We start from the raw sequence: 26,633 nt of genomic DNA, 5'->3' as shown, positions 1-26,633 counted from the left end.
GTGGATAGGTCGTTGGGCGACCAAATGAAAGTGGTAATTACTCGAATGATGCAGTAGACAGTAGACCGTCTAGTGTTAGTGCCTCCTCTCGAACTTGGTCAGACTAGAGAAGACACAGAGAGAAAGAAAGAGAGGAGGTGCATGCATGAGAAACAGCGCTAGTCGTGCCGTAGCGAGTGGGGCAGCGGTGAGTTTGTTTTTGTTTCGCGCTGGAAGGGAAGAAGAGCAACTCGAGGAGCGATCGTCGGTGTCAGAAGGGAATTTCATACCCCTCGATGAAGTCATTTAATTCATTGATTCCACTTCTCAATGGTAGAATGGTAGAACAGAAACACCATCAGGAACCATCATCTATCTCTCTGTATCATGGATACAGATAGATAGATGTTGTCCCTGGTTCCTGGCCAGATCTCATCCAAGTCCAAAATCAAGGCCACTCGGGAAGATACCACGTTGAAGTGGTGGGAGGGGGAAATGAAGTCATGCGGATCGTAAGTACCTACCTAGTTACCTAGGCTTGTGGGGGTAGATAGACTAAGCGCCCTTTTTTTTTTCTCTCTTTTTGTTTCCTTGTCGCCCTTAACTCGTTGTAGAATAGAGAGGTTCTGGCGGTTTCTGTGATGAAGTCATAGGTTTTGGGTTGCTGGGTTGAATTCTGGTTCTGATTCTCTTGGGTTCGATTTCTCTGTGTTAGAGTGGACCCACTTGTAAGGTAGCTAGCTAGTACTAGCTTCCAGTCTGGGTCCTGGACTTGGACTCTGTTCTTATTGTTGGTGGTGGTGTAGATGGTGGTGTAGATGGTGTCGATGGTAATTGCGGGGGATCATTCATGGCTTGTGTCTGTCTGTCACACTGTCTCTGCTTACCTTAGTAGTACTAGTAGTAGGAAGATTGGTCACTTGTGACTGGATAGAAAGTAAGTTTGTTAGGTTGGGGGGAAAGGGGGGTAAGTCACGTACAAGGATAGTAGTGCTATACCCTATGGGTTGAGTGCATGAGTGTTTCATAGACGGGATGGAAGGGAATGGAATTGGTCCATGTCTCCGTCGTAGTAGTAAGTAGTAGTGAAGCCGTAGGAGGACAGATCCCCGGAGAGGAACAACAACAACATCAGGCCATCCCCACTGGGGATTAGTCCGATTTTCCCTTACGTAGTATGGTAAGGAAGTTAGTTATTCCTGGTTTGGATCCTGGTATAGAATAATAATAGTTAGTTAGTTAACTTTGGTATCTTACCCCTCGAATGGCTGCCATTCAAATAGCCTCGTCTTTCCCTCCTTCGTCTTTCTCGTCTTCATCTTTTATCTTTTATTCTTCTCTTCATCAGAACTCTCACTCTTCCATACTTACTCTCTCTCTCTCCCACTTCGCTGATCTTCTCAACCTTCTTCGTTGATATTCTGTATGTTGTTTCTTGTCTCTTTCTGAGGTTCTTGCTTGGGTTTTGTTGATTCGTTGCTGATGGTGTCGGCCCCTATAGTAGATTATCATTATCATCATGGGTTCCACTCTCCCTCAGACTATGAAGGCTCTTCGGTATGCATCTTGTCCCTGGTTTCAGTCATTAGTTGGGTAGTAACTAACATGGGTGGTGGTACCAGCTATGAGAAGCCAGAGTCGCACAGCATCGTCGATGTCCCGTTGCCTGAGCTCCGTGACAACGATGTCCTGGTATGTCTTTCCCTTCTCTTCCATACATATACATACCATGTACCTCTAACCACTCCCCTTCCCTCACAGATCAAAGTCAAGGCCTGCGGTGTCTGTGGTACCGACCTGCACATCCACGAGGGTGAATTCATCGCAAAGGTACCGTAACCCCCTACCCTCCCACACCCCCTGTAGCATCCCACTAACAATGGTCAATGAACAGTTCCCCCTCGTCCCCGGCCACGAAACCGTCGGTGTCGTCGCCGCCGTCGGCCCCAAAGTCAAGGGCTTCGAGATTGGTGACCGCGTCGTCGCCGACAACTCCGAGCTCTGCGGCGAGTGCTTCTACTGCCGTCGCGGCGATGAGCTGTTCTGCGAACACTTCGAGGCCCACGGTGTCACAATGAACGGTGGCTTTGCTGAATACTGCGCGTACCCTGCTGGCAGGGTATTCAAGATCAAGAACCTCTCGGATGTGGATGCCACGTTGTTGGAGCCGGCCAGCTGTGCCGCGCATGGTTTGGATAAGATTGCGCCCAAGATGGGGTCGTCGGTGTTGTTGTTTGGAGCTGGGCCGACTGGTTTGGTATGTTCCTCTCCCTCTTTGGTTTGGTGGGAAGGTATGAAGTGGCGCTAACGATGAATGTGTAGATCCTGGCTCAGTTGCTCCGCCAATGCGGTGGCTGCCGCGTGGTTGTTGTCGCTCCTGAAGGATTGAAGATGGATCTGGCCAAGTCGCTGGAGGCAGGTGACGAGTATGTTGCGCTGTCGCGACAGGATCCTAGCGCGCAGTTCCAGAAGCTGAAGGAGGAGAACCCCTATGGGTTTGACATTGTTGTTGAGGCCACGGGTAGTGTTAAGATCCTGGAAGACTCGATCAACTATGTCCGCAGAGGTGGTAAGTTGGTCGTGTATGGTGTTTATTCCAACAAGGACCGTGTGTCTTGGCCTCCTAGCAAGATCTGTGAGTATCCCTGAATTCCTCTAAGTCGTGAGGTGGACGTGTACTGATGATGGTGATAGTCGGTGATGAGATTACCATCCTGGGCAGCTTCTCTGAAGTGTACAAGTTCCCTGCGGCGATTGACTACCTCGACTCGGGCAAGGTCAAGGTCAAGGGCATTGTCAACAAGACGTTCAAGATCGATCAGTGGGAGGAGTGTCTGGCGGCGATGAAGAACAAGACGGCCATTAAGGCGGCGATTACTTTTGATTGAGTTAGTGCTGGTCACTAGGTGTATATAGTAATGAGTTATGTTTGATATGAAACTATATTTATCGCAAATGATCATATTAGTAGTGATAAGTTTTAATTGACATTCCAGTTGGTATTAATGTGGGTTCACCAGGCATATATATGGGGTGAGTACCCGGGGAGTCAGACTGACGTAGATCTCCACCAGGACTCTATTTAGACCAAACCAGGATAACGAGGACCTTGAGGTCAGTACAAAAGTAAAATCGAATAAAATAAACTACGTGCCCTAGCTAGCTAGCACAGTAGCTATAGCTATAGCTAGGTTCAACTCCCGGTTGAACCGCCAGCCGATAAAACTAGTAGTGCAACTTATCGATAAGAAAGATTCTCCACACCAAGCTCTCCTCCCATCCATCCATCACCTCACAACCTACTACCTCAAACACCACATCTTCACTCTCTACACCACCTCCTCAACCCACCCCCAAATCTCAATCTACAACCCATTGAAAATGGTAAAACCCCTAACTTTCAAAGGCGACAAGCCCAAGAAACGCAAACACACCTCTACCTCCACCGACGGCTCCCACCCAACCAAAAAACAATCCACATCCACCAGCCTCACAACCCAACAAGAAGACCCCTCCCCCACTGAACACCACGACGAAAACACCCTCTCAGACCAATCCTGGGTATCCGCCGATACGAGCAGCGACATCTCTGGCCCTATCCTCCTCATACTGCGCACCACACCACCAACCTGCCTCGCGACCGACGCGCACGGCACCGTCTTCGCCTCTCCACTCGAGAACATGATCGAGGGGGACCCGCGGACCGCGGAACCGCATGATGTTCGACAGGTTTGGATCGCGAGTAAGATTGCGGGCATTGAGGGGTGGAGTTTGAAGGGGTCGAATGGGCGGTATGCATATCCTTCCCCCCCCCCCCCGCCGCCTCCATTGTGTATTATTATTTTTTGTGAATGATGATGATCATGAGATCAGCTAATGATATATCTCTGGGAATAGGTACCTTACCAGCGACAAACACGGCATCATGTCCGCCAATGCATCTGCCATCTCGCAGCACGAGATCTATACGATTAATGAGAGTGGGGTTGGGGGTGGAGGGTTCTTTGTTTTTGGGACGGGGACGGGGGCTTCCTCGTCTTCTGCTGCGCAGGGGGGTGATGGTGTGGATGATAAGGAGAAGAAAGAGAAGAAGAAGCAGACGTATATTGTTGCGCGGACTGTTACGTCGAAGACGACTGCTTCTGGGACGAAGGTGGAGGTTCGTGGGGATGAGACTAACCTCGATGATGGGGAAGAGGGTGACGGGGGGACGAATATTCGGGTGCGCATGCAGGCGCGCTTCAAGCCGCGCATTCAAGCGAGTAAGGAGATCAAGGCGCGGGAGAAGATCGGGAGGAAGGAGTTGGAGGGTATTGTGGGGAGACGGTTGGATGATGATGAAGTTAAGAGGTTGAGGAAGGCGAGGAAGGAGGGTGATTTCCATGAGGTCGTGTTGGATGTTAGAGTCCGGGGGAAACATGATAAGTTTGCTTGATGTTTTTCTTTCTCTATAGATGGTTGGTTGGATTTTGTCATGTACAGTCTATTCTATCACGAGTGTTATGTAAATCTAGGGTTGTGGAATGTCTATCTATTGGGGTTGTAGCCATGGGTCTTCCGGTGGGAATCTGAACCAGCTGCTTGGGAGCACGCTTTTCTTGCACAGTGGACAGAGACTGCTGCTCTGCGTTAGGGATGTGTCGATGCATGGTGGGTGGTAGATATGTCCGCACGGCAGCTCGCGCACTGCTGATAAATCCCGCTCAAAATCATCCAGGCAGATCGCGCACGTCGTCTGCTGTCGGCTGAGTCGGTTCTTGTATTGCGCATAGGCATCTGGCTGACCTGCTATTGTCGCCTGAGAGGGTCGTCTGATGAACTCGCTGTCTATTGCTTTTTCCGTCCCATCGTCCGCCTCACGGATTGCGACGGTGGGGGTCTTGGGGTCCTTGTCTTCAGCAGCATGTTCAGTGATTCGTGGTAGATGCCCCGGCGTAGAGTTCTCATTGATCGATTCGTCGTCGTCACCCCCGCCCTCGTAGATGTAAATGGGCATTGTTTCCAGAAATTCTGGTGGTACCTTGAAATGAAGTTGAGCTAGCTGCTCCAGGTCTGCTTCTCCGGCTTCCAGGCGGCGCTGGAGCTCCCGCTGGTGCCGCCTGTGCACCAGTTGATAAAACAAAAGAAGGATAATAGTAAGAACGAGAACTGTCCCGAGAATGGCGAGAATGAACCCCCATATACTGGGCATCTTCTTGCTGCCACTATCTGCGGAGCATGTCAGTTTCTTACTTCAACGGCATGACAACCAAGCCTACCTATATCTATGACCGTAAATAGTCTCGAAGTCCCTGACGATGATAATGGAGTTAGATTGTCTGGGTCATCGGGATTTGGCACACTCCCGTCGCGTGACAGCTGTTCCATCAAGGTAGCACCCGCCGCGCCGGGGATTCCGTACACTGGGAAGTTGCTCTGCGATTGCCAATTAGTGCTGCCTCCCAGCTGCCAGGCCGGGTCATTTGCCGATGGCGGTTTTGTGTCATCGTTGGACGGCAGAAAAAAGAGCAGCGCGTCCGGCACGGTGCCCTGCGAGACATCTAGAAACGCCTGCGAACATTCGTCGCTTATCCAAGGTGCCAGCCCGATCACACGGCCGTCAAATGGTGTGACGCCTTGTAGGCGGGTGACATTGGCCGAGATATACGGTTCAGTGGCATTGTTGCACGGATCTTGTGTTCCGAGGCTGGGAACAAAGAGAAGTCCCTGAATTGAGCCTTTGTCCGGGGCTTTCTGTTTCGACAGGGTCTGAACGGTACCGTCAAGCTTGAGAGAATAGATCGCACTCTCCTAAGGGGCACAGTCAGCTTCTCGTACACGAGTTTCACGGTGTCTGACGCACGTTCAGAGCGATGGTAGTGTTGGACGGATCAGCAAAGAGCGTCGCAACCGTGGTGAGCGATTTGGCAGCTAGATAAGAGGCATATCAGCGATCGCTCAGGTAAAGGACAGTGAGACATCCACGGAAGGATGAACAGGCAGCACGATCGAAGGAATGTGCAGCATTCTCTGAAGCAAGGGGAGCATACTCATGGTGTGACACGGTCGTGCGACCAGCACGAGACCCGTGGACAAGAGGAATTCAGCAGTTTAAAATCCAAGTCCAGGGAGCATCGTCATCCGCATTCCGATCCGATTAAAGTGAGAGTCGACGTCAGACGCACGATGTCTACTGCAATGGGAGAGTGTGCGAACAGAGGCAATCTACTATCTCGTCTATGGGACTTGTGAAAAGAATGCTGACAGGTCAGGTCCATTCGACTGCCCGTCGCGGATAATTGCGGCGGCCACCTGTACCAAGGCCACGACTATGCTGAAAAATCTGCAGTTTGCTGTGGTACTGCTTCTGTGCTGGCTCTTCGCAGATCAAATTTGCTTGTCCTGGCCATCCTGGGTCGTCTGTATGCCGTTTGCAGTGAATGCGACGTTTGCGGCATGAACCAAGCAGGGTTACTCTTGAGGGTCTAAAAATAGCCAAAATGAAGATAGATGGTGATGCTTAGATGCAAGCATCCTACCCAAAGCAGCCATGGCATTAGGATTGGTTCTGCCAATGGTGAAAAGTCAAGGAAGGGCCCAGCTGTAGTCTGTACTACCTCGCTGTGTCAAGAGTAGAGGCGATCACTGCAGTGCGATGGAGTAAACTACGGTTAGCATGTATGCCTTGTAGATCCTCCACTTCTCCATGTCGGTAGTGCCGAGTTGGGATTAGCGTCTCAGCTCTAGATAGTTTGTTTACTATGCATTGTTTGTATCTTTTGTATCTAAATCATGTGATATGGACTACACGTGAGATCACATGTCCTCTCACGTGGAGACGGGCATCTCGAGATCAGCATCTCCAATATCATCATCAACAACAACAATCAGACTACTACCTCAATTGAAACGGTGCTGAGCTTGTCTGCAAAGGCAGGAACGATAGCTCTGAATCTGCGTGCTTGAGTGAGCGCGTTGACCGCAAGCCCCCGATCCGAGCATGAACACTATGAGCTATTAGTCCACGCGATTCCAGACCACATCAGACTGCCAACCCTCCGCGCATCGCATATCGTCCAACAGCTTCCTACCAAACTTACACCTCAAATATGCCCTCCGCAAACAAAGGCAAAGGCAAAGGCCGCGAGGCTCGTCCCTCCCGAAGTCGCAACACTACCCCGAACTCCAGCTTCAGCGCCGGCCCGACCGCCTCCGCCCCGCTCCACAGCTACCTCGACAACGATGTCTCCAAGCTGATGATGACTGGCTCGACCATCCAGTATGGAGAATTGCTCGAGCGCATGGGTGGAGTTGGCCCGATCCCTGATTCCAAGTCTCTCGAGTTATTGATGGAGCACCTCAAGACCTTGAGCCAGCTAGCCGAAACACGAGGTGACGCATGCAATGCCGGCATCAGAGAGCTATCACAGAAGCGCAAGGAGGTCGTTGAAGAGCAAGAGTCAGCCGAGCGAGAAGGGACCGATCGAGTGAAGATGAAGCGAGAAGCCGATGACGAGGAGGAAGAGAAGGTACTAAAGGGAGGCAAGCTAAAGAGGCGCAAGGAACGCGGAAGCAGTTCCAAGGAGGAACGTCCGCTGACTCACGGTGCCCATGATGTTGCGCGTCAAGACGGTGCTGAGACGAAGGTGGAAGGAGGTGAGTCTATCCTTCACTCCGTATTTGCGATGAAGTGTAGCGTCTCAAGTCTACTCATCATGCGCCTCGATCCTATGCTAACTCATGCAGCCGCATCCCCAGCTTCCAAAAAGTCCAAGAATGCTGCTTCCGAAGAGGCCTCGTCTCTATCCCCCACATCGCGAAAATCTCCCCAACCAGTTGCCGATGAAGCGGCCGAGGATGCAGGGTCGCCCGGATCGGACGATAGCTCCGAGTCACACCAACCTGAGCCCGCGCCGGCCGTGCCACAGGTGCAAGTGTTCGGTCCCAACCCGCTCAAATTCGATGACCCCACCATATATCACATCCGGGAGGTTACTCCAGACATGACCGATGAGGAGAAAAAGGCCATCTACAGCGTCGCCCGCTTCCCCTGGAGTGATTTGAGCCATCTGATGGCAGGTTCCCCTCCGGATCGCGATTTCAGTAGCTCCAAGCCCGCGAGTCAAGTCAACGCCAACACATTCCTAGCCTATATCGATCCATACGTCCGACCATTGACAGAAGAAGACATAGCGTTCCTGAAAGAGAAGGTGAGCTCTCCAATCGACCTCGCCAAGGCCCATCGCTCACCCACCCAGGGCGATCGCACGACCCCCTTCATCATGCCTCGACGCGGAAAGAAACACTACACCGAAGTATGGGCCGAGGACGACGGGCTCATGAACGTCGACCAACCCAACGGCGACAAAGAGCGGCTACCGCTCAACCAAGGCCGAGGAAACATCGACCAAGTGACCGACGAGACCGTCGAAACCGACAAAGTCTCCGTCGGCCCTCTCGTCAGCCGACTCTACTCACTCCTCCGCTACGAGCATCGAGCCCTCCCCGATGAATCCGCTCCCAACGCCAACGGCTCCGTCAACGGTGACATGGCGAACGGCCCCATGAACCCCGACTCCATGGACATCGACCACCCAACCGGCGAGACCTCCAACGAAACCAAACCCCTCCCCTCCGCAACCGCCTTCCCCGATTCCTCCCCCAACAACTTCAAAGTCCCCGCCGCCAAGCTCGACCACGCGCAGCTAGACGAGCGCCTGAAAGCCGAACTCCGCCACGTCGGCTTCCTCGGCCCAGACGACAACCCCGACTACGACGCCCACTACGACGACGACATCGCCCAACGCCTCCGCCTCCTCCAAAGCGAGCTCAAAAAACAAATGATCATCAACAGCGCCCGCAAGACCCGTCTCCTCGACATCGCCCGCGAACGCATGGCCTACCAGGAGTACATGACCATCCACGACGACCTGGACTCCCAGGTCCAACAGGCCTACCTGAAACGCACCCGCACCCTCGGAAAAAGCAAAAAGGGCTCTCAGGCCAAACACCGTCCCGGTGGCGCCGGAGGCGGCAGCCATGTCGTCAGTGCTGCAGGCGTTGGCCGCCCCGCGATTGGTGATGTTGCCCGCACGCTTATGGATCGACGTAAGCGGTGGCGCGATTGCATCGGTCTGGTCTTCAAGGATAGTAAGACTAGTGTGCCTGGGAAGAATGAGTCGGTCTTTGAGCCGTCGTTGATGGCGGAGGTTGAGAAGGCCGAGGTGGAGGGCTGGGATGAGGAACAGGAATGATTGATCGATGCATCCATTCCTTGCTTGCTTGCTTGTTCTTCCTGCCCGCTTATTCCGGTTTTCGCTTCGATGTACATATTGCGTTTGTTTTGTTTGATTCCTTCTTTGGCTGATATCTTAGCGATGATTGGATAGGGGATTTAACTTTTGGTTTAGCTTTGGGTTTGGCGTTGGGGACGGATGAATGCATGGATGGATCGATGGATGGATATGATTGAGATGTTTTACTCGTGAGGTAACATATACTCAGTGTGTTAGCTGGGAAGATACTTGGCTCTCTGTATATAGGTTAGGTAACGAGGATTAATACCAACTCTACTTACTTCAATACTGTAATTATCCTATGTAACTTAGGAATTATTACTGATATAGGTGTATTTAATGTAAATTGGTAAGTAATGATTTAGCAAATCGGGTATCAACATAAACAAAGTAGGCTAAGAAAGGAGTAGAGGTAGTAATCATCGATGCAATATGAGCACCTCCCCCGGGAACCTCTTCAACCGCGCCGTCAACTCCCTCTCGCTGATCTCCAACTCTGTACAAATCTGATCGAAACAATGCATCCCATCGAGATACTTCGACAGCGTCTTATCATCAATATCATCTTCCTCTTCCTCCCCTTCGAGAGTCACGATCGTGGCCGGCCGACTCCCACTGTAAACCGAGGTTGAGTGATGGCTCGGCCCACCATCGTGCTGTGCAATCGGAGCTGGATCGTCTCCCGCACTAGTGGCGTAAGGACTGTTCGTGCCTGTGCCGGGCCCCCGCGACGATGGACCGCTGGGTGGATGTAATGAGGGCGAGCTGTGGTGATGATAGTGAGAGGATTTCAAGGGTGGTGCTGGGTTTCCTGTTGCTATGGCGTATTTGTGTACACGGTAGATAAAGCCCTTGATGACGCCGAAAGTGATGAAGCGGCGGATGTCGATGTGGGCGAGTTGTCGACTGTGTTGGAGGTACCATTGTTTGACACTTTGGCCTTGCTTGAGACTGGCGTAGAGTTCAACGAGGCCTACGCCGTCGACGAGTTGGGGCTCGGCGGGATGTGTGTCTGTGGTAGTGGCGGTGTCGTCGTCGGTGGCTGTTCCTGGAGCCGGCGACGCGGTTCTGCTGCTGCTGGCTTGGATGGTGCCGGCGCTAGGACTTGGGCTAGGGGTTCGACTAGGGCTGCGGCTGGAGATTGTGATCTCGCTGGCGCTACTGGCTGTGAGAGGTTGACCGACTGGGGGCCAGACGGTGTCGGGATCGTAATGCGGGGGATACCCCGGGGTCAGGGCGGCTGAGGCAGCGGTGATTGGAGAGGCAAAGACTGTGTTGACGTAACGGGCGCATTCCTGCTGCATTTCTTCGTCCGTGGCAATTGTGGAGCTGAATTGGGCGGTTGGGGCATAGATGGCCGAGAAAGAGAAAATGTCAAGGAGGAACAAGCAGCCGTAGTAGAGCAGGTGACGAATGGCGCGGCAGGTTAGGGAGAAGTCTGTATCGGCAAGAATGGAAATAATCCGAACGCTATTGACGCCATTGATGTGGGGGACGATCTGGAGGGGAAGTTCAGCTGGCTGCGATGCAGCGAGAGGCGCAGGTATGAACGTACTCGTTGCATGGTCAGATCCCAGTTCTCATCCATGAAAGTCTGGTAGCGGACCGTGAACAGCGGCACATGCCATGCCTTGACAGGCGGCGGGGCGGGATAGATGGGGAAGAGCTTGATGTTAAGGGTGTTCAGCTCGTCTGGGATGTCCCGGGTTAGCAGCTGGGATTTGGGCAGACGCGCAGTGGACTGATAGGGTAGGCGTTACCGATTGGAATCATGCACTCGCAGTAATTGTTCAGATCCTCCATCAGCGTCTCACACAGGCTGTATACCTTTCCCTCACCGGATTTGGAATGATCTCGCGATAGGAAGCCATTCTGCTCCTCCAATCCATGCATCAGATCGGCCAGCTTCTGCACAACACTCTTGTAGGTGCTAAAATCCTCATCCTCCGACAGCACCACGCAGAAATTGAAGATGAACTCATTCCGGTCGTATCGCAGGGACTTCATGCAGATCGGATAGCCCAGGATGCGGTAGCCATTGGTGCAGACCTGGATCAGGTTCCCACACAGCTCTTGCCGGGGAATGACGAAGAAGGAGATGTCGGAGAAAGTGAGGAAGAGAGGCTGCGAGGGGGCAGTTGCGGAGGGGACAATCGCGCCATCGGGGACTTGATGGACGACCTTGGGCCCTGTAGCAGTCAGCAAATGACATTGCATAACCCCTTTGATGAGATTGGGGCTGCTTACCTTCCTGCATGTCGAATTTGCTGTAGAAGATGGCTTTGATCATGGTGGGATGGGAGACATCGAGAAGGAAGGGGAGGGGGGAAAGACCGACAAGTTCGCGGGGAGCTGCGGGGAGCTTCCAGCCCAACGCGGAGTTTCCAGCAAATAAGCATCCATCCGCCGACCGCTAACTGCTTTATCTCCCCCTCACTCTCTAGGATTTTCACAATGCGCTCAGATCATACCATATGGTTGTATATATTAAGTTTCTATTGTGTGTTACCGCGTTCTTCTAATCTGCAATTTATTCGACTTTAAAGAAAAGACGATCAACGAAGGCGCATCTATGTGCAAATAGTGCCGCATGTGGCTCAAAGGGGGTATTACAACTGTAGAAAGTGAAAAAGGAGGACGTGCAGAGTCACGGGAAATCTATACGGTCGAAAGAGAAATCGGAGATGTGGGAAGCAGAGCAATGAGCAATATCGCCAAGGAAGATATCCACCGAGGATGCGCCGCAAATGCATGAATCAGAGTAGCCGGACCCATTTCGCTAAATGTTGAACCTGGCAAGGAAAAGGAAACCGCAGTCGACTGCCGTTCTATCGGGCTGTCCGTGACGACGAATGAGCATAACGCTGGATACCCCGGCTCGACAACATGGACGGGGTGGGGAGAACGAATGGCTCTGAAAGTGAGGCAGATGATCGACCGCCGACCCTTCCGACAGGCGGCATTGGAGGAGACGTATCGTATAGGTAACCCAGTGGCTGACCCATCCGGATCGCACTGAGCACGTCGGTGTAGCTCCCTCGCTCCCCGGCTTCCTTCAGCCACTGCTCCCAATCCTCGTCCAGTGACACGTCTGCCCCCTGCTCGCGGGCTGCGGTCGCCGCTATGAGGCGATGGTTCAGCTCGACTCCGCAGCTTTCCATTTCGTCATCGCTTGAATCTTCCTCCTCTTTCTCTTCCACAATGCAATCGATCCCCCGGTCATCGATCAAGCTGCTGGTAGAGCGCACGGTCTCAAATGTCACCACCGGGTATTCCGGTTCTGGCAAGAATTCATCCTCCTCCTCCTCCGTCTCATCCTCGTAATGGACCTCGATCGATGGGAGGGGAGAAGGAGAAGCGGGTCGAATATTGTCTGCCGTAGTATCGCGGACTTTGACTCCCTCTTCCTTCTCGTAACGCTCGCGAGCCGATTTGGTGCCCTCCCAGCGGCAGAGGGAAGAGATCTCAGTCTCCGTAAGACCAAGCTCGTCAAATGCCCGGAACAGTCTTCGGTGCCATGGAAAACGACCGAGCCTCATGCGGTGTGGACCATAGGAATAGTCAAGTCCCGGATACTGAGCCTCGGGGCAGTCAAGCGATCCATAGAATGTGGATGTTTCGACTCGAACTTCGGGGACCAGGTTGCGGGTAATATGTGCTGAGAATGTAGCCGGATCACTCGCGCGCGGGCGCGGAAATAATGTGCTGTGCACTATTTGGGCCAGTGAAGGCTTATGCATGGTGATGGTGATGGCGGTGTTGACAGTAAGAGTTGGAGACGGGGAGCGTTGATAAGGGACGGAGGTATGTAGTAGTATACCAAGGAGAAGTATAGAATAAACTCGGAAAGAAAGGGATGTTGATTAAAGGATGGGGGTGAAACTTGGAATGTGGAAAGGAGGGGAAGGGAATAAGTGAAGGCTAGTAACAATAAAATAAATGAGAGTTTGGTCGTTCAATAGCGGAAAGGCAAGGAATGAATCGAGGGCAGGAGATGCAAAAAAGGGACTGTGAATGCAAATAGATCTGGTTCCGGACGGGGGGCCGTTGGGGATCGTCGGGCAATAGTGGAAAACGGGGACGGGCTAGAAAAGGAGATATGCCGCGATGCAGTCGTCAGATCTCGCCACGGTTTCAGCCACGGCCCGCATTCAAATATTAATTAGTGAAACGGTCGTTAAGGCGGGTAGTTATAATTGCTTAAGGGGAAGGCCGACGCAGAAAAGGCATGCCTCCACCAGATCAACACATGGAAACTCGGTCCACACGTGGGTTCAAATTGGAGATGAAGATGAGGGTGGGTATGGGACGCTGATGACGATGACCCCCAGACTCTATTTATTCCTCCTTCTGGGTTCGACTTTGGGATCGTTGGGCTCTTGGTGAGAGGTGTTGTAACACGCCAAATGTCTTAACTTCAGGTACCGTTAGGACCCAAAGCCTAATCCGTCAGTTCTTGTCACTCAGAGGACCTAGTAAGAATGGCCCATGGTGATGACGATGATGATGATGATGATCGCTGTCGTCCGTAGGGCTGTTCCCGATCCAGGGAAAAGCAGGGAAAAGAAAGCGTTAGTGATGATTTCCAGAAAAGAAAATCAAGCCCGGGTTGGGAAAAGCGAAGGATGGAGGAGATCATGTTTATATATCAGGCCAGGAGTCTTTTGGTGCCAGTCGGGTGACACACACTGGGACAGACCGGACCACGCATGCAAATGACCAGCGCATAGGGGACGAACTGCGTGGAGTCGTGAGTTAGCCAACCTAAATCCGTGACAACAGGAGAGATCCATCGAAGGACGAGTTGTCCGCCTCTCCCAATAAAGTCGAGCCATGAATGGCACCGAAACCTGTGCTGGCGAGCGGGTCTTGACGCCCACTCGCCTCACAATCATTGCCTGCAAGGCCACTTGGTCGCGGGCAGGGCTTTCTCTGCCCGTTGGCTTTCACGCCGGGGCCATGTAGGTACTTGCCCTGGAGAGCCCCGGATTATACCATGATAGGATCAGGACAATTTTTCTCACTCGTGGGATGGAAGGCCTAGACAAGGGGGTGAGCAGCTGCCTGTTGATCCATCAGTAACGGCCCGCGGATGGGCTGGTCAGTGAGTTTCTTGGTGTGCAGAGAGATAGTAGGAAATCCTCTTGTCTGGCTGCTTAAGACTAGGGTCCGGGCAAGTGGCGGTAAGATTCAGTAGCAGTAGTACTTAGTAGATCGGGCAGGCACAGCAACCTCATCACCGTCATCCAATGGTGCCAATGAGAAAACAAATCATCTCCTCCGTCACACCTCGAGTTGTTTTCTACTTTGACCATCGAGTTGTTCACCGTCTCGTAATATTTGTCGGTCACGTGTATACACGCTCCCGATTGGGAAACCACGGCCACCACAACTGCCTCTTCTTTTCCCGACTTCTCGTCTCTCTTTCCAACTCATCATCATTATTGTCGTCGTCATCAGCTCACATGCTGCTTTTTTCGACGGTCTACTTCTATCGTCTCAGGATGACTTTAGTTGCGTGCCGCTCCAGCCTTCGTCCATTGTGACGCAACCACGTCTAAATCAATGTCGACCTTCGATGGGTTTGTCCGGGGTAGGTGTATACTTCCGATCCTTCGATAAGCTAAGTCTGCTCTCTAATGCACTGTAGAATTTCCCTCCATTCAGAGTAAGAGCTTGGTAAAGTCCCGATAGGTGACAATCAACTCTAAAAAGTCATGCAGTTGACTACTTCCGCAAGAATCCGGACAGGCCGCCTCCGCTAGCCTGTTTTCTCAGCCATGTTCACAGTGACCATCTTCAAGGGCTGGAGTCATTTAGAACTCCGTTTATATACTGCTCTGCAGCGACTCGAGAGGTGCTTATCACCCTAGAATCTGCCGTAGCACAAGCTCATCTTCTCCCAGATGCTCCTGCGTATCGAAAAGTATCCTCATCGTATGAACTTTAGCAAAGGGATCCTAGAGTCCCGGAAGCTGCATTATAAGCATCTGTCTAAGCTTCTGGTATGTATCCTAAACCCGTTTCATTATAGTAAACTCACTGGCGCAGAGGCCAATCCCGTTGAACACGCCAACGGAGCTGGATCTCACCCCACGGCTGACAATCAGAGTCACTTTGTTCGATGCAAACCACTGCACAGGCGCAGTAATGTTTCTGATAGAGGGGAATGGAAAAGCTATACTATATACTGGCGATATTCGCGGTATGTAGTCTCTCCATTAGCTTCCGCAAGCTTATTTCCTTGCTAATGGCCTGTAGCTGAACCCTGGTGGGTCAACAGCATTGTCCGGAATCCCGTTCTCGTCCCCTATACCCTGGGAATTAAGCAGCTAGACAACATATACATTGACAACACCTTTGCCCGTCCGTCGCATGTATGCCATACCTTTCCATCAAAGGCAGAGGGCTTGAAAGAACTTTTGGACAAAGTCCAAGCGTATCCAGACAGTACTACATTCTATCTTCGGGCCTGGACCTTTGGCTACGAAGAAGTCTGGATGGCACTGTCAGCTGCCCTCAATTCGAAGGTGCGTATTGTTCTCTACAACTGCCAAGATTTTGTGCTGATACAACCAGATCCACGTGGACAGATACCAAATGGATCTATACAGGTCACTAGCCGCACGCGGCGTGAACGATGCTCCTTTCCTTTGTGGATATGAACTCGGGAACCGTTTCGTTCCAGGCTGTCTTAGCGAGGATGAGAGCTCCCGCATCCATAGCTGCGAGCCAGGCGTCCACTGCTCCGCGGCTGCGTCTAAAGACACCGTCCGCATCACGCCAATTGTGACCCGCACAAATGATGGCTCAGAGATGCCCGAGATCGGGGCTGGCGGGGGAGGCGGTGATCTATACCAAGTCCATGAACTCGAGCTCCCGGACCAGTCGGCACTAGAACAGTTAGAAAAGCTCTGTTTCGAGCGCATTCAAGATACTAGTGCACTCTCGCAGACGAGACAGGCTCTTATCGACGCGTTCCGATCAAAAACCAAAGCACTATCTCTTGACAACTACGGAATGAAAGATGCACATGACTTGCCTCTAGAAGACCTCGTGGGCATACTGAGTCGTGGCCGTCCTGATGGCGATACTACATCGAGCAAAATGAATCAGCACACACATCTACGAGACAGACAAGGCAAATCCCTCCCCAAGACCATTGTACGTATTCATCACAGTCCTCAGTTGTTAAATACTCTCTAACGTCCATAGCACTTCCCCTACTCCCGCCACTCCTCCTACTCCGAACTGTGCCATCTCGTTTCCGCATTCAAACCCAAAGATGTCCACCCTTGCACAGTCGATCCTGTGAGCTGGGACGAGGAAGTCTCCATGCAAACCCTCTTCGGGCACCTCTGCAGCGCGAGTGGATTCGCCCACGACCAGCAGATGCGGGACCTAACAGCAAACGATCCAGACATACGAGCAAGAAAACGAGCCCGCTACGAAGGTTCCTTTACAACACAGTCCAGCCAACAAACATCCAGCATGATAGACAGTAGTATACCAGAACCATTCCAACCAAGCCACCCTCCACCTCCCGCAGCCATCTCTGATCTACTGTCCTCCTCTGACCGAATCCCCCTTCCATCGTCCCTCGAGCCAATCGAAGAGCCCGCCGCAGTACTCACGAACCATCCTCTAATCATCCCCACCCCATCCCCAGAAACCGCAAAGGCACGCCGCGACGAGATTCGCCGTGCCTGGCACATGCTTAACAACGCCGACCCCTCCGAGCGAGCACTCTACCAGCTCGACTCCCTCCCTTCTTCTTTAGCCGAGGAAGAATCTGAACTACCTAAGTCTGAAATCGCTCCGACTCCGCATCCTCCACTAGACAACCCACCTCATACTGCAAGAACTGCCAAACACACCTCATCAGTCCAACCACAAACATCCTCTTCCACTACCAACACCAACTCAGACTCCCAACATTCGACAACATACGTCCGACCCTCAGCCACACCACCACACTCCGATGACAATGAGAACCAAACCCAAACTCAAATGAACAGCCAATGCAGCGAACCACTCTCCTTAGCATCATCAACATTCGAGTCCCAGGAACAGGAGACAAGCATCGAGCAACAACGACAACAGGAAGAAGAAAGTATAATACCCAACTATGACGGCACAGCAGACCATATTACTCCTCATTATCGCCATCGCCACCGACACCAAAGTTTTCGACGATCGGTATCAGCCCAAATCCGCCGGGATGCATATCTAGCCGCGCGAGCAGATAGCTTTGAGGCGTGGGCGGCAGTTTCGCTCATGTCAACCGGGGATAATCATACTGAAGAGGAGATTGAGCTCTGAGTAGGTCAGTCATGCGGTCTACATACATATCATAATGCTTCATGTACTATAAGGAAATAGGAGAAATAAATGCAATTCATATCATGCATGGCTCATCACGTAAGTCAAGTCAGGTCAGGTCAGGTTACTATATACAATCCGCCTTCCTTCCCTCCTTCCATCTCATGCATTAATCCTACCTACCTACCCCCTTAAACCAACCCACCTAAAGCCTTTCATAAAATATCGTAAAAAGAAGGGAAAAGAAAAAGTCTATACATAAGAAGAAAGCAAACAACCCGAAATCTCCACCCTCAAAGATATCATGCTTAATAAACGAAGTAATCCTGTGTCAGGGGCAGACTGCCTGCCGGTTCGGCATCGCAGAGCACTCCGTCCGCCTCGACACGATAACTTTCCGGGTCGACGTGCATCTTGGGCATGATGTCGTTGAATTTCATATCGGCTTTGCCGATGTTGCGGCAGTTTTTGACGGCTTCGACGCGTTTTTGCAGGTTGTAGGATTGGACCACGCCTGCGTCGAGGGAGGCTTGGGAGACGAAGGTGATGGATGTAGAGGGGACGAGGGCCTGAGTATTTTGGTTAGTGGTGAGGAATGAGATCGGGAGGGCGGTGGTGACTTACGCCGAACTGGGGACGCATGATGACGGGTTGGACGGTGGGAATGGATGCGTTGGGGTCACCCTGGTTTTTTCATTAGCCATGTGCAATCTTTGGATTTGATTTGCAGGAAGGAGACGTACCATCACTGACACGGCGATCATGCCGCTCTTCACCACCTGCGTTGGCTTCACACCAAATGCGCTGGGCGTCCACAGGACGAGATCGGCGATCTTGCCGACCTCGATACTGCCGATCATATGGGACATACCCTGCGCGATGGCCGGGTTAATGGTGTACTTGCTGACGTAGCGCTTCACGCGGAAGTTGTCGGCACCGGTGCCTTCATCCTCGGGCAGCGGGCCGCGCTGCTCCTTGTTCTTGTGTGCGGTGTTCCACGTCCGCAGGATGACTTCACCGCAGCGACCCATAGCCTGGGAGTCGGAGGACATCATGCTAATAGCGCCAAGGTCGTGAAGAACATCTTCAGCCGCAATGGTTTCGGCACGGATACGAGACTCTGCGAAGGCGACGTCCTCGGCAATGTTCTTGGACAGATGGTGGCAGACCATAAGCATGTCAAGATGTTCATCGAGGGTGTTGAGAGTGAAGGGACGGGTTGGGTTGGTACTACTGGGGAGGACGTTGGGGTGCTCCACAACCGAGATAATGTCCGGAGCGTGACCACCTCCGGCACCTTCGGTGTGGTAGGTGTGAATAGTGCGGTTCTTGAATGATTCGATGGTTTGTTCAACGAAACCGGATTCGTTCAGCGTGTCGGTGTGAATCATGCACTGGACGTCGTACTTGTCGCACAGGTCGAGGCAGCTGTCGATAGCGGCGGGCGTAGAACCCCAATCTTCGTGCAGCTTCAATCCGGCGGCACCAGCGTAGATCTGCTCCTCGATACTTACGCCACCGCAGTCGTTACCTTTACCGGTGATACCAACGTTGATAGGCAGACGGTCGCAGGCTTGGAGCATCTGGCGCATGTGAACGGGACCAGGCGTGCAAGTCGTGGCATTGGAGCCAGTCGAGGGGCCGGTTCCTCCTCCCAAGAACGTTGTGATACCAGAGGCGAGCGCCTCATCCACCTGCTGGGGGCAAATGAAGTGGATATGAGTGTCGAAACCACCAGCTGTGACGATCTTGTTTTCACCTGCAATAACATCGGTGGAGGAGCCGATAGTCATGCCGGGGGTGACACCATCCATGATATCAGGGTTTCCAGCTTTACCGATACCCACAATGAGTCCATCCTTGATTCCAATATCAGCCTTGAAAATACCAGTCCAGTCGATTATCAGAGCGTTCGTGACAACGGTGTCCAGAGCATGCTCCGTAGACTTTTCCGAAGATTGACCCATGCCATCTCGAATAGACTTGCCACCGCCGAATGTACACTCATCGCCATAAGATGTGTAGTCCTTCTCCACACGAACCCAGAGGTTAGTCAGACCCAGACGCACGAGATCACCAGTAGTAGGGCCAAACATGCGCGCATAGGCCTCACGATCCATCGAGAATGGTGTAGGGATCAGCGCGCTATCGGCAGTAGGTTCGGGAACATGGGCGAAGTTCTGCACTTGCAGACGAGCCATGATCTCCTCGGCACGGGCAAGATCGACCTTGCCGGACGCGATGCAGTTACCTCCACGGATAACCTGGTGGCCTCCAATTTCTACGAGCGTAACCACCTTGGTGTCTCCGGGTTCGAATCGTACCGACGTACCAGCGGGAATGTCGAGTCGATATCCATAGGATCGAAGGCGGTCGAAGTGCAGCTGCGGGTTGGTTTCGATGAAGTGATAGTGCGAACCGACCTGGATAGGACGGTCGCCCCTGCTCATTACCTTGAGCTTGATTCGCTTCCTTCCCTCGTTAAGGACGATACGTTCATTCTTCACGGGTATTATCGCTCCGGGCGTCTTCTCGGGTTCATAGTCATCCGGGTCGGGATCGGGGAAAGCATCTGCCGGGGGAATGGGGAGAAAGCTGCCGTAGAGAGCCTTTTCAAGGTCTCCATCGTCGCTACTGATAGGGTTGTGTACGGTCACGAGATAGGTACCGGTGGTGAATGTTCCTTCGACTTGTAATTCGTACAAGGTAGAAACGACGGACGGGAGAACATGCCGGCGACCCAGCATGCTCTTTCCGATAGACATAAGATCGGCTACGGAGTATTGTCCATCGCGGATCAGCTGTAATCAGGGAACAGGAGTTAATGGGGATGATCAAGGTGATTTTCTCGGGGTAGTGGGCTGTTTACCTCCTGCAGGTTGGACGAGATCAACGCCTACCAGAGATCGTCAGTCATGTTCCCAGCAAGTCACGATGCGCATGAAATGGAGCTAATATGCAACATACCGCAGCTTCGGCATGATTGAGACGAATACCGCGAGCCAGTCGACGCTGAGCCAGGAAGCCCAGCTGAGAGATGACGAGCTTGTCAAGCTGGAGAGAAGAGTAGAAAGTCAGTCACTCCAACTTATTCGAGCATTTTAGTGCAGCAGAAGTCGCAGCATACCTCCTTGGGGCTCAAATGCATGCTGGGCTGGCAGTGAAAATGCCCTTGACTTTGAAATCACAGACGTCCTCGCGGGACCAAGAATGAAGCAGCGGGCCCAACCTCCGACGCAAGGCGGGTTTTCTGGGGGTGGAGGAGGTGGGCGGGCAACAATATGGGACGTCAGATAGCAAACGCGGACGTTGTTGTTATTTTGGAGAAGTTGACAGGCCAGAAGGGACCAGGGACGCAGGCTCGGGAGAGGAATTTAAACGCCACGGCCGGGGGAGAAAAGGCGCGCCGGATCGGGAGGTAAAAGTGGAAAAGGTGGGGATATCCAGACATTCCATCTTTGGCATCCTCATACTTTGGCGAAACGAGCGAAGCCTTTGCCCGATAAGCGGTCGGCAGATGCTGATAAGCATCGCATCGACCTATGGCAGCCCGGCTTGGACCAGGTGACTAACGGCTTGCAGTCAATCGGGAAACTTCGCTTGGAGTTTTGGAACTGAATGTCGGCACTCGCCGGCCAGTGCAACCTCCACTTCTTTCCCCTTTCAGTCTAGTCGCTATCAGTTCGCTTCAGCCCAATATGTACCCCGGGGAATGATACCACCACCGTAACATCTATTCGAGCTAGTATCTACATTCTACATGCTGCTACTGGACTAGTCAATGTATAAGCTGTCATTTAGGTTGAAAACAAGCTTTTTCTTTTTCCTTTTTATTCTTTTTTTTTTGTCTTCCATTCAAATTGAACTACCAATGACCCAGCCCCAACTGAATAACACCCCGCAAAGCGCGCAAAACAGTCAAGACGCCAACAGGCCCGAGGAATGTAAAAGAGATAACACAACGACCCCAATAGCAATGGCTCCCAACAAATCAATCCGCAATATGCTACACACACAAAGAGTAGTCATATAAGGGGACAAAATTTACATCACTTAGCAGCTACCACTGGCAGTAGACGGGCGCCCAATTCCAATTTGAACACCATACCTTCTTCAGATCAAGATCATCAATCGCCTCATACTAGTCGTACTTACTCCTCAGCACCGGCCTCGCTCTTGCGCTTCTTCTTGGTGGCGCGCTTGTTCTCGCCACCCGCAGCCTTGCGAGCAGGGGTCTCTTCCTGCTCCTTCTCCTTGCGTGCAGCAGCGCCGCGCTTCTTCTTCTCGGGGGACTCCTTCTTCTTCTCGCTGGGGGTCGGTGCCTCCTTGGCAGCAGGTTTGCCCTCGCTGCGACGACGCTTGGTGCTGCGCGGGGGAGTGGGCTCCTTGACCGGCTCGGGAGAAGACTCCTCCTCGGACTCTTCCTCGGATTCCTGCTCCTCATCTTCAGACGCCTCGGTGGCCTCGGCGCCCTCAATACCCTGGTGCAGCTGGCTGGCAGCCTTGGCATCGTCCGAGTAAGGGAGGCCAGCCTTATAGGCCTTCACCTTCTCCTTGTAGATGGCAAGGTTGTCCGCATACAGCTTCTTCCAGACCTATGCGCGAGTTAGTAACTGTGCTTTTCGTGATCAAAAGGCGCAAGTCGACATACCTCCTTCTGGGGTTCAGGCATCTCAGCCCAACGGCGAGTACCCTCGTCAGAAACCTCCTTGGGCTTGGCATTGGGACCCAGCTCCTCAGCAATACGGGAGCGGTTGTGCTGCATGTAAAGGAAGAAGGGAGTCAAGGCGCGCTTGGGAGCGTTGGGGTCCGGGGGAGCACGCTTGCGCTTCTTCTTCTCGCCCACTTCGGACTTGGCGCCAGGGCTGGTAGCGCGCGCACCGAGCAGACCAGACTCATACAGAGAGCTGGTGATGCCGGTGATGCTGCTGATGTCCAGAGCAGTGGGGGTGCGACCCAGGACAGTATCGGCATGGTTGAGGTAGGCCTTGGTCAGCTCAGAGACCGCGGCCGACAGTTGCACTAGGCTGGAGACAACCTGCGAATGAATTAGTGGGGCTTGTTGGGGAGCAGCATGGGCGACGGTGCGGATGCCGGAAGTGATGGTATGGATGGCAACGGTGGCACGGGAGATGGGCGCCACCAGCGCCGGGGCAGGCGCTGCTGATGGCGCCCGCTCTGGAGATGAGCGTCCGCGCCGGGCCATGGGGAGTGGGAAAGGCGTGGCGCGAAACCAAGGAAACGCGCGGTGCGATTACAGAAGCGAAGGAGAGGGCAAACAAAGGGAAATCAAAGCTGAAAAGCCAGCTGCAAAGGAAATAAAGCCAGAGAATCCGAATGCGAACACCCAAGGAATGGTACAAAGCTGGGTTGAGGGGGGAATGAAAGCCAAAGGCGTCGCGCAGAGCCCGTCGGGGCGGCCTTTTGTTTACGGACGCGTGGTGGTGAATTTTGGGGGGTGCGAGGCCAGCGCAGCGCCCGTCCACCGTAGCTTAAGGGAAGCAGTCGGCAGGCCGCGCGCGCGCGCTGGAGGGCAAAACGACGGAAAGAAAAGATACATCAAAAAACCAAATTAACTTACACTGTCGCGAGTGCGGGTAAAGTCTTCAACATTAACGGTGACAGTGTCATCCCTAGCCTTGGAATCTTCGCGGCGAGACATGATGGAATGAGCAGACGGCGGGGGGCGGGCAACCACACCGGAACGATTAATGGATGAGATATGGGGGGGCGGCGAACACAAGTAATGTCAAGGAAGAAGGGAAAGAGAGGGAAGGGCGATGACGGGAAGAAAAGAAGATTTTTCGCTCGCTAGCGGGGTCCAGTTTAGCGGGACGAGGCCTCCTAAATACTGCCCCGTTCGCCGCTGGCCTCCCCTCGCTGTTTTGGGCTTAGGGAACTCTTCTTCTCTTTCTTCGGGCTGATCGTCCCTCCCTAATCATGGTGGCCTTTAGGGGGTCTGCCTTCCCTAAACCTGGGCGACTGTCTTCCCCCCTCCCAGTGTCCCAGTGTCTCTAGAGGGCCTTTCCCGCTAATTCTCTCAGGGAGGAGGGGCCTTTCTGGTCTTCCACTCTTCTGCTTCTGCCGCTGCTGCAGGGCCCCCCTTGGCACCCGGGCCTAACCTGTTAACCTGAGCAACCCCTCCTCCCACAAACCATCGCCCTGAAACTCGCTGAAACCCACTACTGTACTGTAGCCCGCCACCACCTGCCCATCTTCCCCCGAACCCTTCCGGCGCAAGCAAGCAAACAATCCCATCCCCCTCTCTCAGAGCCCATGTACCCAACTTTGACAATTCCATTAAAGAAACACCAATCTCAATAACATAGAATTCAAGAATAGTTCAAAAACCACAGCGCATTTGTCGCATAACCTCAAAATACTCACGCAACTCCTTAACAACCATCCAAACACATATATATATCCAATCGCAACCCTGAAAATGTAGATGACAGTACCTACTCCTCATGCTGGTCAGCCACCCCACACCCGGCGCATCCGCGTAGCTGCGCACCTACACAGTAGTAGTAGTAAACGGTCCATCCCACGCACAACCCCCCAAACCCTGGCAAGTTACTTAGCAGCAACAAACGAGCCTACTGCTGTGGCTACCCCGCGCGCGCCGCCGCACCAGCACTCTTCAGTCTTCTTCCCCCGAGCAACGGGAAGAAATCTGCATCCTCATCCAGCCTGCTGCTGCTGCTGTTTACTTATCTACCATGATGATGACACGCAGGCGCGCATTTTATGATACATCATATTGTTATCATGTGGGCATGATTTATTCTTGGTAATTAGGATAATAAGATGTTACTTAGTCGTGCGGCATATTTTTGATGATTTTGTTTCAATTTTATTTCAAGTAGATGTCTTAATAGTTGATCTCATTGTTGGGGTTTGGAGATATATTTCAGATTACTCGTACCATGAAACTGAGTGCTGAAGTTGATTGTGATGGCGCGACAACTCTTTTATCAAACACTATCATGTTACCAGTAACTACAACTGCCATACCATATGCTGGAGATATATATCACTATCGAGATTCCCAGAAATTAATATATTCATATCATAGTAGCTAGTACTATTGGTTCATACAAGTTGAAGTAAAGGTTTCTTAAACATGATCTTATCAATGGCATTGCTAAATTAAAGATGAAATAGGTAGTAATGTGTAACTGATCATTTTTGTGCAGCGATTGATTCAGTAAACAATGGCTTTGGTGCTTTGCTGGATTTCTTTCTTTCATGTTCTTGCGGGGCAGGGTTTTGTTTACTTTTCTGCGTAAGCGCATGGGACGCCTTGGTGCTTGTGCTTGTGCTTAGTAGGCCCCCCTGCTTATCGTGGTAGTGAGGGGTTGCTTACCCCCCCCCCAGAGATACCTCTCTAGCGCTACTTGACAGATCAGGTGTGGCATCTATGTCTTGTAGAACACTGTTCGAATTTTTGTGTTTATCGCAAGTAGGTATACATTCTACACGCTCAAATCGTTCTAAAATGACATGGCATGTTCTTTCTTTCCTATCAATGATTCTATCACTCTTCATGTACACCCCGTCTAGAACTTGAAGACCTGCTCCTTAGAGTAGCCCAGCTCCTTCAGGATACCGGACAGCTCGCCCTGGTCCGTAGGGCTGTTCTTGGTGCCACTGATGGCCTTGTACATGCCGGGGGGACCGCAGACGAAGATCTTGATGTTCTCCTCCTTGGGCTCGGGGAGGACGGTCTTCAGGAGCTCCTTGTTGATGTAGCCCTTGCCGCCGGTCCACTCCTTGGGAGGGTTGTCCAGGACGTAGAAGGCACGGAAGCGGCGGGGGTAGGTGTTCTCGAGCTCCTCGAATTCCTTCTTCAGGAGGATGTCCTCCTCCTTGACGTTACCGAAGACCAGGGTAACCTTGGTCTGGTCCTCGGGGTTCTTGAAAATCTCACGGGCCAGCTGGTACATGGGGGTGATACCGGTACCACCAGCGATCAGGCAGATGTGGTTGTGCTTGTTGGTCTCCCAGGGGTACTTGACGATGGGGCCCTTGAAGTCCAGGCGCTGGCCGACGTTCATGCTGTGCAGGTGCTCGGACATAGGTCCGTTGGGGTAGACCTTGACGACAAGGTCGATGTAGCCGGGGGTTTCTGCGCCGAGTCAGTGAATGTCCAAAAGAATTCGAGGCTGAAATGTGAGAGCATACCCTCATCGCTGGTGGGGGTGTAAGGACGGATGACAGCCTTGGCGTCGACGGGCTTGAACTTGGTCAGGAGGGCAGCTGCGCGTTCATGAGTAGGAAGTCCGGGTGGTTATTTCAGAGCTAGGCGACATACAGGCAACCTGGAGGCCGGAGACAGCTTCCTTGTCCTCGAACTCGAAGCGCAGGCGCTTGGTGTTGTGGTTCAGGACCTCGATCTCGGACAGCTTCAGGTCAAACCATCCTTGGTCACCACCCTTGAAGACCTTGGGGCGGTCGATAGCAGCGGGGGCCTCAGCGGTGGCCGAGTTGTAGCGGTAGAGACCGACAGCGACACCGGTGATACCAACGGCGGCGTAGATGGGGGCCAGGGAAGACTTGCCCTTGGGCGCTTCCGTGGAGTACTTGCGGAAGCCCTGTGGTAAGCCGGAATTAGCACAAAATTCGGTCGTCGGTAGAGATCGGGAAGGGCTGAAAGGGTAGGAGAATAACAGCGCTCAGGTGATGAGGGAGGAAACATACCTGCTTGAGGGGCTGGGCGCAGCGGAAAGCTTGACGAGCGAACATTTTGAATGAATGACAGACACCAATGCGTGCTCAATGGGTGGTGGGAGGAAGAGGGAAGGTCAAGGGAGCAAGAGCGGAGGGAAGAGGACCTTCGGCAAAGGTAATTACTAGTCTCAAGCTCCTCCCTCTCGGACTCCGAGACGCCGTTTCCGCACATGACGCAATGGGGCCGCTCGCGTGCCTGGCGTTTTACTAATTACCAACTGACATTTGATGAACATCTCCATACTTCTGTAACTATTCTCGATGGATAAAAGACTGAAAATGCTCTATGCTGGGGTGATACATTCGGCAGTTTGAACCACACACCCA

The 26,633-nt window shown here is 52.6% G+C and overlaps 10 protein-coding genes across 10 annotated transcripts; 4 read left to right on the top strand and 6 right to left on the bottom strand.

Annotated features, from left to right (window-relative positions):
* Nucleotides 1-1,310: 1,310 nt before the first annotated feature.
* On the top strand, nt 1,311-2,867 carry BO88DRAFT_396966 (zinc-dependent alcohol dehydrogenase family protein; the record flags this gene model as incomplete). The annotated part of the gene is made up of 6 exons (XM_025705260.1): nt 1,311-1,536; nt 1,602-1,671; nt 1,741-1,809; nt 1,874-2,236; nt 2,302-2,614; nt 2,674-2,867. The coding sequence occupies exons 1-6, from the start codon at nt 1,499-1,501 to the stop codon at nt 2,865-2,867; spliced, it is 1,047 nt and encodes a 348-aa protein (XP_025558442.1). The 5' UTR covers nt 1,311-1,498.
* A 311-nt stretch (nt 2,868-3,178) lies between these two features.
* BO88DRAFT_396964 (uncharacterized protein) lies at nt 3,179-4,563 on the top strand. The gene is made up of 2 exons (XM_025705259.1): nt 3,179-3,770; nt 3,877-4,563. The coding sequence occupies exons 1-2, from the start codon at nt 3,361-3,363 to the stop codon at nt 4,412-4,414; spliced, it is 948 nt and encodes a 315-aa protein (XP_025558441.1). The 5' UTR covers nt 3,179-3,360; the 3' UTR covers nt 4,415-4,563.
* BO88DRAFT_158536 (RING-H2 finger protein) lies at nt 4,463-6,291 on the bottom strand. Its single transcript, XM_025701578.1, has 4 exons — nt 6,009-6,291; nt 5,822-5,889; nt 5,238-5,769; nt 4,463-5,187 (listed from the first exon to the last, which is right to left on the bottom strand). Exons 1-4 carry the CDS (start codon nt 6,010-6,012, stop codon nt 4,511-4,513), a joined length of 1,281 nt encoding a protein of 426 aa, XP_025558440.1. The 5' UTR covers nt 6,013-6,291; the 3' UTR covers nt 4,463-4,510.
* Nucleotides 6,292-6,845: 554 nt separating this feature from the next.
* On the top strand, nt 6,846-9,526 carry BO88DRAFT_408299 (histone acetyltransferase NGG1). Its single transcript, XM_025707674.1, has 2 exons — nt 6,846-7,614; nt 7,705-9,526. Exons 1-2 carry the CDS (start codon nt 7,068-7,070, stop codon nt 9,210-9,212), a joined length of 2,055 nt encoding a protein of 684 aa, XP_025558439.1. The 5' UTR covers nt 6,846-7,067; the 3' UTR covers nt 9,213-9,526.
* Nucleotides 9,527-9,576: 50 nt separating this feature from the next.
* On the bottom strand, nt 9,577-11,545 carry BO88DRAFT_408297 (nitrogen permease regulating protein NPR2; the record flags this gene model as incomplete). The annotated part of the gene is made up of 4 exons (XM_025707673.1): nt 9,577-10,753; nt 10,810-10,946; nt 11,015-11,443; nt 11,502-11,545. Coding segments are annotated over 4 exons (1,690 nt in total), but the record flags the coding sequence as incomplete, so codon positions are not given.
* A 501-nt stretch (nt 11,546-12,046) lies between these two features.
* Nucleotides 12,047-13,262, bottom strand: BO88DRAFT_158463 (uncharacterized protein). The gene has a single exon (XM_025701577.1). The coding sequence runs from the start codon at nt 12,992-12,994 to the stop codon at nt 12,083-12,085; it is 912 nt and encodes a 303-aa protein (XP_025558437.1). The 5' UTR covers nt 12,995-13,262; the 3' UTR covers nt 12,047-12,082.
* A 1,898-nt stretch (nt 13,263-15,160) lies between these two features.
* Nucleotides 15,161-17,576, top strand: BO88DRAFT_350381 (putative DNA repair protein; the record flags this gene model as incomplete). The annotated part of the gene is made up of 5 exons (XM_025703496.1): nt 15,161-15,259; nt 15,306-15,459; nt 15,516-15,784; nt 15,834-16,418; nt 16,470-17,576. 5 exons carry the CDS (start codon nt 15,161-15,163, stop codon nt 17,574-17,576), a joined length of 2,214 nt encoding a protein of 737 aa, XP_025558436.1.
* Nucleotides 17,577-17,635: 59 nt separating this feature from the next.
* Nucleotides 17,636-21,037, bottom strand: BO88DRAFT_408295 (urease Ure). Its single transcript, XM_025707672.1, has 6 exons — nt 20,704-21,037; nt 20,544-20,630; nt 20,446-20,472; nt 18,320-20,377; nt 18,201-18,260; nt 17,636-18,145 (listed from the first exon to the last, which is right to left on the bottom strand). The coding sequence occupies exons 1-6, from the start codon at nt 20,722-20,724 to the stop codon at nt 17,885-17,887; spliced, it is 2,514 nt and encodes an 837-aa protein (XP_025558435.1). The 5' UTR covers nt 20,725-21,037; the 3' UTR covers nt 17,636-17,884.
* A 387-nt stretch (nt 21,038-21,424) lies between these two features.
* BO88DRAFT_408293 (HMG-box) lies at nt 21,425-23,380 on the bottom strand. Its single transcript, XM_025707671.1, has 3 exons — nt 23,158-23,380; nt 22,228-22,614; nt 21,425-22,171 (listed from the first exon to the last, which is right to left on the bottom strand). Exons 1-3 carry the CDS (start codon nt 23,236-23,238, stop codon nt 21,728-21,730), a joined length of 912 nt encoding a protein of 303 aa, XP_025558434.1. The 5' UTR covers nt 23,239-23,380; the 3' UTR covers nt 21,425-21,727.
* Nucleotides 23,381-25,003: 1,623 nt separating this feature from the next.
* BO88DRAFT_408291 (cytochrome b5 reductase family protein) lies at nt 25,004-26,376 on the bottom strand. The gene is made up of 4 exons (XM_025707670.1): nt 26,277-26,376; nt 25,891-26,170; nt 25,761-25,835; nt 25,004-25,704 (listed from the first exon to the last, which is right to left on the bottom strand). Exons 1-4 carry the CDS (start codon nt 26,319-26,321, stop codon nt 25,136-25,138), a joined length of 969 nt encoding a protein of 322 aa, XP_025558433.1. The 5' UTR covers nt 26,322-26,376; the 3' UTR covers nt 25,004-25,135.
* Between the last annotated feature and the right edge of the window lie 257 nt (nt 26,377-26,633).

This window comes from Aspergillus vadensis, assembly GCF_003184925.1.
Source record: "Aspergillus vadensis CBS 113365 unplaced genomic scaffold BO88scaffold_29, whole genome shotgun sequence".
NCBI classification, from domain to species: Eukaryota; Fungi; Ascomycota; class Eurotiomycetes; order Eurotiales; family Aspergillaceae; genus Aspergillus; species Aspergillus vadensis.
The sequence above is the reverse complement of the archived record's forward strand: the minus strand, read 5'-3'. Positions and strand labels throughout refer to the sequence as shown.